This window comes from Cynoglossus semilaevis, chromosome 14, assembly GCF_000523025.1.
Source record: "Cynoglossus semilaevis isolate Cse_v1.0 chromosome 14, Cse_v1.0, whole genome shotgun sequence".
Taxonomy (NCBI): domain Eukaryota; kingdom Metazoa; phylum Chordata; class Actinopteri; order Pleuronectiformes; family Cynoglossidae; genus Cynoglossus; species Cynoglossus semilaevis.
Genome location: NC_024320.1, coordinates 11,092,918 through 11,104,131, shown reverse-complemented (window position 1 = coordinate 11,104,131; position 11,214 = coordinate 11,092,918). Strand labels below are relative to the sequence as shown.

General features: G+C 40.5%; 1 protein-coding gene across 4 annotated transcripts in view; it reads right to left on the bottom strand.

The window, feature by feature from the left end:
- Positions 1–1,896: 1,896 nt before the first annotated feature.
- The window catches only part of LOC103389576 (receptor tyrosine-protein kinase erbB-4), a 226,784-nt gene continuing 217,466 nt past the window's right edge, over positions 1,897–11,214 (bottom strand). For all 4 annotated transcript variants that reach the window (XM_017038635.2, XM_017038634.2, XM_017038636.2 and 1 more), the window contains exons 26-27: positions 8,106–8,391; positions 1,897–7,189 (exon numbers count right to left, since the gene is read on the bottom strand). In XM_017038635.2, coding sequence (XP_016894124.1) covers positions 6,360–7,189; positions 8,106–8,391 — 1,116 coding nt within the window. In that variant the 3' untranslated portion in view covers positions 1,897–6,359. The remainder of the gene's footprint in view (positions 7,190–8,105; positions 8,392–11,214) is intronic.

Here is an 11,214-nt window from a genome sequence, read left to right as displayed (position 1 = left end):
TTCAGAAAAAAATTTAAAATAGGAATAAGAAAAAGGAATGTTGTTGACGTTATTCTCAGTACAAAATCATCTTGACTTAGAAGATTGAATAAGAACTCTGATATTTATTTCAAAGATTTCTGAGGAAAAAAAATCCCCATTTCTGCTCTAATTGCTTTCCTTTTTTTAGTTTTGAAGATAAGAGTCAGAAATTATTTTTCCAAGTGATTACCATTATTGGAAGAGAGTCACTGTTTTTCAGAATTACAAAAAAGAGAGAAAGAAACAAGCCATGTACCAGAATACGAATGGAATTGTACCAGTGTATGAATAAGTCACAAAAAGTCACTGAAAGATATACTGAATCAATCTTTATTTATATTAAATTAAAAATATACTTTTGACGGATTCATGTAACAAACATGTGGAACAATTCTTCTATGATATAAAGCTTTTGGGTATGCTTTAAAATGACAAAGAAACAAACAAAACAACAGGGAGGAAAGCTGTACTGTACCTTAATGTTGGTGAGGAGGAGGAGGAAGGGAAGGAGGAGGAGGGGGAGGAGGAGTTAGTCGACTACACAGCATGCAAATCAGGAGCTAGGCAAAAAAAACAAAAAAAAACAGGTTGTTGTATGAGACCACTGTGCTCTGCCTCTGAGGAGTGAGGCAGGGAGGAGGTCCGACTTGGCTCAGTTACATCATAGTTCCAGTAGGAGAAGCAGAGAAGGTTGAACACTGACTCCAACACTGTTCATCCAGGTTGGTTGGCAACAATGGTTTCTTTTCTTAAGGAAAGCGTCTAAAAGCAAAGAGAGACGAGGACAAAGTTCTGCTCTCAGTAATGTAGAACAAATGACGACAGAGAGCACGGGTTCCCATTTCCTCCACATCTACCCACGGACGGAACTCTGGGGGATTAGTCAGGAACGTCACGCCACAAAAGCCACCAAACAGAGACTCACATGGGAATGAATGGACGAGGATTTTTAAAATGGAGTTCCCATTAGTCAAAGGTACACTTACAGAAGAAGAAGAAGAAGAAGAAAAAAAGGCAAACGTACTGCTTTTCATTTATATATGTTGTTATTAACCAGAGAAAAACAGCGTCGGTTCCTTATTTACAGACTGACTACGGCCTCCCTCTTCAGTGCTTTTACAAAAATACTATTCACATTTGATGTTTTTTTTTTTTAAGTGTGTTAGATAACTTCTGGAGGAACAGCCCCCAGAAGAGTATTTACAATTATACTTTGATTTGGAGAAATATATTTATATGTATATATATTATTTATGGCATCCATTTGTGGGTTATGTAATGACTTGTGCAATTACAATGCAAAAGTATAAATGATGAAATTGATGGAACAATGACAGACTTCCACATTAAAATCCAAGATATCTTTAAAAATCAATTTTCAAATATTTTTTTTCTTTTGGCATTGTACAAAATAATCCCTAAAAAGCCAATTTGTGCTACCAAAAATTTGTAAAAAAAAAAAAAAATCTTTTGTTGCACATTGTTCACTCTCTGGACAGAAATTGGATATATTATAACTGGTTACATATGTTGGCCTGTCACTGCTGATAAATGTTCATTTTGCAAAACACATTAACACCAAAAACCAGGGACAAACAATTTAACATCTTCAACAAAAGTACACACATGAAAATAAAGGTAGAAAATGGATGCAAAGGGATTCACCTGGTACTGGCAGTGAAGTGGACAGAATTAAATAAACACTTTTACGCATTTTCTGCAAGCCTCTCAGTGAAGCCACTCCAACAGTTGGCATGCAAGTCTATGTATGTACACGTTAGCTAACACGTCATGACCAGTAGGGTCCATTCTTAGTTCATGGTTTTGTCTGTTGGAAATAAGACGAAACCTGGTTTGAGGGACAGTTGAGTTTAGGACGTCTGTTGGAAATAACATCTCTGGTTTGAGGGACAGTTGAGTTTAGGACCAGAAACCAGAAACCGAGGGGTCAGCCGAACAGCTGGGTCCACACATCATCACCACTGCTGGGTCCTACTGGATCACCCTGCTGTCAATCAAACACTGCTAATCAGGCTACTGCCCAGCTGGACCATATGGAGAGTATATGATAATGTTTAAATAGTTCACACAAAAAGGTCATGACAACAACTGACTATTAACATGCAAATCATGGCTACGGTCAATGATGTTGAATAATAATCAGTCCTGTGACAGACCATGGAGAAGGTACAGTAGGTGGAGGGATGGAGGGATGGAGGGTTAAGGTGAGACCTGCGTCATGGCATTAGCTTTGGAATTAGCCAAAGTCTCTCTGTCTTAACATAGACGTTTATATTAGGGATTGCTTGATACGATACTCAGGATTAGTACTGACCTGATATTGGTCAAAATTTTAGGATCAAACATAAAAAAAATGTTGTAAAGGAACACTATTTCCTCAGTAATGGCAGCATGCTGGAGGAGAAAAGAAAGTATCAGGATGATATCGGTATCACCAGGTACCTGAAGTTGCAGTATCAGTATAGTACATAATAAAGTATCAAACCATCTCTAATTTATACCATAGAGTCAGGATCAGCTGATCTGTTCAGTTGATGATGTAATAGTGTTTATTACCTACATTTTAGTCATTTGGCCTCATGTAATTTAGGCTTTTATTTTGAAACAATGACAATATGTTACCTCTCATCTATAGAAAATCCCTGTCCATCTATTTTGTAAAACTGTCTGGTACTGAACTACAGCTGATGTAGAAAATGTTCATTTGTCCTGTTCATGGCCACAGTGTTTGTCGAATGTGAATGCAGCCTAACTGTATTTCCTGTTCTGAATGTACCATCGTCTATAGTTTGTTATTGTGACCCTGTGTTATACATTAATGTGTCCATACAGGAGATGAGGAAAACAGTAATGAAGGATTAGAGTCCGCAGAATAAGGCTACATCAATCTGCTCCTTGACTGACAGGAGAAAAAAATACATCAGTAAAAATAAAAAGCTGCCACGGAGCAGGAGTGTGTTTTGTTGGTCGCTAACGGGAAACAACTCATTAGCCTGTGGTGCATGTTGCACCTTTAAAAGAAAAAAAATATCAATCAACAGGAAAACAGCCGATGAAGCCACTGTATCCAATAAGAGTAAAGATAAAAAGTAAATACTTGTACAATTTGAAATAGTCCACACAGGGCTTCATGTCTGTACAGTGTTTCAGAGAGTTTTTTAATGAAACATATTTTGCCATGACTGCAGTAAAACTCACAGAGAACTCCAATCCCTGTGTTTCCTTTTTGAAAAAGAACTTTTTTGCCTTCATAATCCTAAAAAAATCTTGATGAATATTTAAACTAATCATAAATGCTGTTCCTTTTGAAACGAATCACAGCTGCATTAGGGATTCCTCCATCAAATAAACAGTGTAGCACAGAAGCAGCACCCAAAATACTATTAGAAGTAAACACACACACACACAAACGGAGAAAAGAGGGAATTAATGAAAACTGGCCAGAGATGTGTGTTTTTCTTAATGATCTCATGGTTTTCTGAAGGTTTCTTTCTTATGGTCTCAACATCTTAGAGGAGTAAAAGTCAGGAGTTCAGCTGAGGGCTTTCATCAAAGTGCTCGATGGGGTGGACAAGCAGATTACAGCTTCACATGTTCACACGGTCAGACAAGACATTTGCCAAACCATAAATAGATTCAAATAAATAATCTACAAAAGTAAAAGGTAAAAGGGATGAAAGACCCTAAAATACAAACAAATTCAAATAAATGACCTGGATAATGGCTGGGAAATGAACACCCGGAGCTCGTGCAGTGAGTCGTTTTCTTTTTTTGTTATTGTCGTTCATATTGGTTAAAAGTGAAATGGATGTTACTTCTAGGGGGATGGATATGTTATTGTTGACCCCCGCCACCCACCTCCCACAGTTGTCATGTATGGCTTGGCAAGAGAAAACAATGGCTGTAACAGCAGTACTTTTAGCAGCATTGACTGGCAGTTGGCCTGCTCAGGCATCACGAGTGAGGTTTCCAACTGTACTCTGTGACTGAAGGGCAGAGCAGCAGTCCACTGATAACTCAGGTCCGCTGATAACTCAGGTGTGTTTCTGTTACCACGACAAGGCATTGGGAAGAGGTTGTGTCTTGGACCAATGGCTCTACAGTAAAGCAAGGTCCAACACTGACTCTTAAGCAAAGGGACAATGATTGAGCTATAGTTCAGTTTCTACATTGGCACTACATTGGAGTTTTGAGAAAAAAAAAATTGCAAAAAAAGTTAAAAAATATCAATATCGATACACCAGGTTAACAGATGGGTATTTAGGCAAATTCACAGGCAGGGACGAGTCGCCGGTTTCTACTGAACATTGACAGAGAAGTGTCATTTTGTTTAGGTTTTTAACTCGTCACTATAAAAGTGTTCGACTAAAAAAAAAAAAAAAAATCGCTTCTTGCAAACCATCATGTTACTGTGGTTTACACAGTAAAATGGGCTCAGAAAAAAAGGTTCCTGAGTTTGATTAAGTTGGAACTCATCTGAGATGAACTGAATGAAAGTGGAATTGAAGTTTACATGAAGAGAGTTCAAAAATAAGACACAATCTTTGAGTGTTTGAGGTACATTAGAATTCATGTAAAGACACTGTACCTTTACAGGGGGTGGCAATACTAGAATCTAGGAGAAGTATTTACTCCAGTTTAACTCCATCCATATGTAACTAACCCTAATCCTGAACTCTAAGAAACTAACTTGTTGATGTGTGTGCTTGTGCTTGACTTTTCTGCCTGTACTTCACTGAGGTTCTGTCTTCCAAAAGTTTTTTTTTTGAAAAGCATTGTAACATGGTCCAATTTATTCCATGATTAAGAAAAAATCTTTTGTTATTCTTCCAAACAAATAATGGTTTTAAGTACATTGAAGAATACTACATTGTAGTTTTGGTATTTGGTTTTGAAAGGTGTACCAATTCTCTAAAAATAAGTATTTGGTTGTATTTCCCTCAAAGTCAAACTACAACCTGTGTAAGGGTTTGTGGAAGGAACTGTTGGGTACAGTGTGATGAAAACAGATCTGTATTAGGTCATGTACAAAAGAAATGTTCAAGTGAATATATGGAATAAATAAAAGATAGAGTAAAGTAACCAACCTAATTCAGTGGCGATCCTCGGGCTTGGTTTTCAACTTGCCAAGTTCACACTAATCCAATACTTTTGTTGTGCAGCTTTGCCATTTTAAATACTTTTCATAAATAAATATACAGTATAGTCATATAGTCGGTTGTTGTACCGTGCACTGTTAGTGTGTTTTTTTTACGTTTTCCCCTTTACGTTGCTACGACCACAGTCTCTGTGGTTTTACGGGAAGCTTCAGATACGACAGTTCGTCCACCTTCCACTGACATGGAAAAACTACGTTTTTACCATGTAACGTAAAAAACATGTAGCTTCATGATCTGAGTGAGAAAACCAGTGTATAAAAAAATCCATCGTAGTTTAGCGACCCGTGTGTAGAAAACTGTTTACAGTGTATACTTTCCCTTTTACCCTTTGGCTTAAAAAAAAAGACGTATTTTTTAAATTGACAGTAGCCAAAAAAACATCATTATGTTTTTTATGTTAACACTTTAGAAATTCATGGTAAAATACAAACGGGATAAAGAGAGATCACTGTAGTTTTGGGGCATCACAGTTTCACGATAACCACAGAAATATTAGATGGGTTCAGCAAGGGAAAAACGAAGGACGCTCCAGCAGAATCCTTTTCATCAGCTTTCATTTCTGCGACCTCTCTGTTCACAGACACTTCTTTGACTGTTCAGATCGATGTGTCTTGTTCTGTCACGGATCTGTTTCTCCTGCTCCACTTTCTGAAATCGACGCCTCTTGACAGCAAACATCTCAGATTTGCTGAGCAAGTTTCCCTCAGCAGACTGCAGTGTTAGACCATGTCAAAATAAGATAAAATAAAACACATCAAATGAATAAAACAATGCTCGTTGCTCCAATGGATGTAACAAGACAGTGGCTGGCAGTGTGTTTAGTCCCAGAAGTTGTGTCCATTTGACTGTGGTACTCGCTGTGCGAGGGAACAAAGCCACGCAACTCTGTATCTGAGGCTCAGTGATGTTCACGTGTTCCCACACCTTTACAGTCTGTACCCAGAGAACACAACGGGACTGAGCTGGATGTAATGAACACACGGACAGTAGGTCACAGGAAGTTGGGTTTTCTTGGTTTGGTTGGGTTTTTCTTCTCCCACTGCTGCTGCCACAGTCCACAGGAGGCGCTGTTCTCTCACTGAAAATCTGGGGCCAGAGAAGAAATCAGGGCTGCTGTTGTTAGAGACACACTGAGAAGAGTTTGTCATGTGGAACCATCTAGACCACAGTGTTCCGCTGCCTGTAAGGTGGTGGTGGCAAGACGGTGCCAGGTTTGAGGGAAAACTCGGACATGTATTCAGGGTTCTCCGCAACGGAGGGCCGTATGTGTCCATTCTGCTTGAAAAACAGTTTGGCGTTGGTGGAGCCCCCCTGGGTGCCGTCGTGTACTGCCTGGCTGGATGACTTTGGGGGCAGGCTGTGCTGCCAGTATTCAGGATTGTCAAAGGTCACCTTCAGCTTCTTTCCGCTGGCTTTACCTGTCATCTGTCCTCCGTGTTTGAGCATGCTGGCAGGGTGCATGGTTCCGTGGCTCTGATAGGCCGGGAGGCCACTGTGTCCTATGGTGGCAGAGGCGGACAGAGCACCAGGCGGACACACCTGGGATTGGGCGTTGGATCCTGTTTGGCTCTGAGATATGGAGCCTCCTCCTGGATGTCCCACAGGTTTGAGGGTGTGGTGACCGTGGAGGATGTGGGTTGGTGGACCATGATGGCAAGGCAGACCAGACGGAGAGGGCTGGGCGGTGGAGAGAGGGTAGTGCGGTAGACTTGTCTGGATCGTGAGGGGGAGGTGGGAGCCTGAAGTTGTGGCTGAGATAGAAGAGGGAGGCTGACTAGGGAGGGGAAGGCCGTTTCTTCTGAGGGCTTCCAGACCCAGGTCAGTGGTTTTATGAAAGGTGTTGAGGTAAAGGGGCTCGTTCATGTACTCATCCTCTCCTCTGGGCTGGCTGTTTGGTGTGCTGTGGTAACCTGGGTTGTCCAAGGCGTGGACCTCGCCATTTTTACGCCTTGACACAAATGGATTCTCCTCAATTGGATTCAGGTATTCTGCAAGACCGATCAGGAAAAACAGATGGTTGTAGGAAAGGAGAGAGTAAGAAAATGTAAGATAAAAGATTTAGAGAAATTCAAATGAAGCACAGTATAAGAAATAACCAAACAAAGGAACATCAACTTAAGGAAAAAGAGCTCAGAAACTAATGAGAAGAAAAGATAAGAAGGATAATAGTGATGATTACGGCCGCTTAGGACTCAACAGGCAACTTGCCAACAGTTTTTTTGGCACAGGAAACTCAATTTGCCGGAGGTGAAAGTACCAGAAAATGACCCTTTCTCGCTGATTACATTTCTGCAATAGTGGGGTGTAACACCTATTGATTTTGCCCACTCTTCCGCTCCTTGACATAGCATCAGGATCATTTTGCTACAGGCTTTGCTCATGAATCAAAGACAGAGAGAGCCAAGTTGATAGACAAATTATGATAAAAGACAAAAACATGACTCCAGAGTAGAAGAGGACATTTACCACTGTCGGCAAAATCTCAGGATTAATTTAAATCACTGGAAAAACAGAAGAATGGGATGGAGAACAAGAGATCATATCTCTGATTTAAAAAAAAATACAGAAGAACTCAGAATCTAGTTTTAGATTCAAACTACGCAGTTATGATTGTGCTCTTTGTACATCTGTTTATGTTAAAGTACAGTATATATACACATACATATATAAATATATATGTATGTGACGTACTTAAGATCACAAACATTTTAAAGCATTATTCATCAATTGAACCTGCTTTTTGGTATCTGTGCTCTGAAGAACGTAAAAAGCAACTACAATAATAATAATAATAATAATAATACATTTTATTTAAAAGCGCCTTTCAGGACACTCAAGGACACTTTTGACACTTTTGACACATGACATTTTGTGGGGCACAGTTGTTTTTTTGAGTTAAAGTACCTGAGGAGCTCTTGTCCTTCATAGGGGTCATGTATCCATCCTCATCAGTGTCCCCCCTGGTTGTCCTCTCCCCGAGGAAGATGGTGGGGTCAGCGCTGTATCTCTGTCCCCCACTGTCCTCCCCTGCGGTCTGGCTCACACTCTTTTTATGCAAGCTCCCATTGCACCTCTGGTCCTCCAGGGTCTGACCTGAGCCCCCTGCTGCTTCCTGGGCCCCACAGGCCTGGGCACCAACCGAAGAGCCCTCTGTCGAGTTTCGTCCACCGTCACGATAACCGAACTGGTTCTGAGTCAACAAGAAACGTCACGAGTAAAATTATAGACTTTGCTTAGGTTTTAGCTTAGAAGCTGTGAAGAATGTTCTTCAGGGATACGATGGAACTTTCTAGGGTGGAAAAAGGTGAAACAAGCCAGTCTAAAAATGTCTACAGTTCAGCTGAACCACAGGAAAAAACGCAATGCGTATGCCAGTAAAAAAAAAACCCTGTATGTGGTTGTTTATGCCAGCTGAACGCCACCTGCAGCAAGAGGAAGTGAGACTTAACCAGTGCAGCTGCCCGTTGAAGGTAAAACTCTCAGACAAAGTTCTCCTGGTATAGTCATCAGCCTTCAGGGACTGAGGGGCAGCCAGGCAGAGCTACATCTCAAATGCCTGAACCTCAGAAAAGAACAAAAACACCAGAATAAAATACAAAACATGACATGTGAAGCAAAGGCCTTCTTGTCGTGCTGTCTTTGCTTGCCGTGGGCTATTTAACCCAGGCCTACTCCTCTGCTCTCTTGCAAACTCCAAGAACTGCAGTAGCAATTATAGGAAGTGGAGCAACAAAATACAGGGGAAAAAAAGAAAAGTCCCGAGGTCATATCTGCCGCCTACTCACGATGTCTTCTCTTCAGTGCAATCAGCTTACTACTCCGACTCCGATGCTCATTCTTCCTTCAAAGCTGGTCATTATCAGCTCCTCTTTTCATGTCGAGCGTGTGAGAAAATCACAAGGGTTGGATTATCGGCTGTATCTGACTGTGTCTACTGCAGTGCAACCTGAATAACTAACTGCCTCAGTCAAGGTCAGACGAATGATTAAAGGTTTAAATTACACAGAAAATAACATTTGAATCATTCTGGCGTCAAGTATATCAACTATTACAGATGATATTTCGGCCCATTCCTGCGTTACCTTTAGCCTTTCACCAGTCTGTTGCCACAGTTGTATGATTCAGCGCCTTTTGGTGCACCATATTTTTGAACTAGATTGCAGGGAAGTCGGTCGGGAACATGCTCGTTATGTCTCACTACAATTTCATACTCCCAATGAAGTGTGTCTTTACATGATGATTCATGGTGTAAAGTACAACTTTGGCTTGTTTTTTTTACTAATACAAGCCAGAGCATGAAGTCAACTTACTCACCACACTACACATTTCCATCGTCTTTGGGTCAACGTCAGGTGAGCTTCAGCTGACTGAACTCATAATGCACAAAGTTGATATTTTCTTTGTTTCAGAAAAAAACTTTTCCTACAACAATGGCCTGTGTGTAGCAGAGCGTTAGCAGAAAAACTTTGGGTCTTTCAAACCCATCGATGTAACTGACACGAATCGATGTCTCCTAGGAGCAGTCGAACAGTTGTGTTTTTTTCTTCTAATTGTGTGCTAACACTGTCTCTACTTCTGATTGGCTTAAACAGACATTTTATCCTCAACTCAAACAATAGTCATAAACACACATGGCTGATGTTACTGTGTGGAAAAAACAGTCCTTAGTCCTTATTCTTTACAAACACAGATTTCCAATAAGTCACTGAATATTTATACAATGTCTTTAGGTGTGGATGGTGACATGTTTAAATTGGTTTCTGACTTGGACGAGAAAATGAATAACAATTCTATTTAACTCTTATTCTCTGTATATTTGCACAGACTGGCCCACTGGGGAACTGTCCAATCAGTGAACAGTTAGCTGGCTACACCAGACACCTCAAAGTAATTTACTTCTTTGACTTCATAGTTTATTCTTCACCATTTTTGTGCTGCAGTATCAATCCCCAAACTCCAAATATTTAATCAGCCAAAGTACCAAATGATAAGGTTTAGTTTGGCACCAGCATATAAAGGCTTTTAAATGTAAAGTACTTTTCTTTTTTGACCTCCTGCACATCTTTGCAGGATACATATGTGATCATCAGGGAACAACAGATCATGGTAAAGGTCAGTTCATGGTGGAGAAGGTGCACAGTCCCTCGTCTGTAGAACAGCAGCATGTGGTGTCTGTCCGCAGCAGAGCAAACAGCCGAGGCCACACTCACAGCCTGCCAGACAGCTCTGGCATTTAAAGGAAGCGTCTGTTATTTGCTTATGATGCTCTGAGTAATGACACCCAGAGGCCTGGGGAGTGAGTGCATAAATAGTCTCTCTCACACACACACAGTGAGAAGGAAATGATGGAGGTGGGACATTAGTAGAAAATCATCAGTGAATTGGAAGTTCTTCACCACCTTGGGCACGTGCAGAGGACAGAGAGTTGGACAGTCTCTGAGCAGAGACAGTACAGTTTTACAGAGTGCATCAGCCTCTTCTCTCACGTTGTACTTTCAACAACCCTGATACACTGGTGAGGTTATCTCCGAGCATCCGGAAATTTTATTTTGGTTTCATCAGAATGCATCAGTTATACCTTGTAGTTATAACACAGCTTCCTCTATCAGGGTACAAACCCAGACCAACTAATGAAGTTGGTCTGTTAAATAAATAAATAAACACTGAAAACAATGACAACCAATAAATACAATGAACACGTTAAAACTGATCAACTGATTTTGTGCAAAATAAATATTAAAATACAATGTTACGTCACATTAGACTACTTCACACTCACTGACTGTTTAGGAACTGAAGACAGAAATGGATTCAATTTTCTTTGGAGGATTATGGACCTCGGTCAGTCTTCGATGTGCCACACATTAAATCTGGACCGCAGGCAGACCAGTCCGGGACACACACACGTTTTTCTACTACAGTTCTGGATTTGTGTGGCTCTAAATGTCCCTCCCAAAAACAATTTGTGGACTTTGTCTTAGTTTGCAAATATAGTAAAAAACTGTCTTACCAC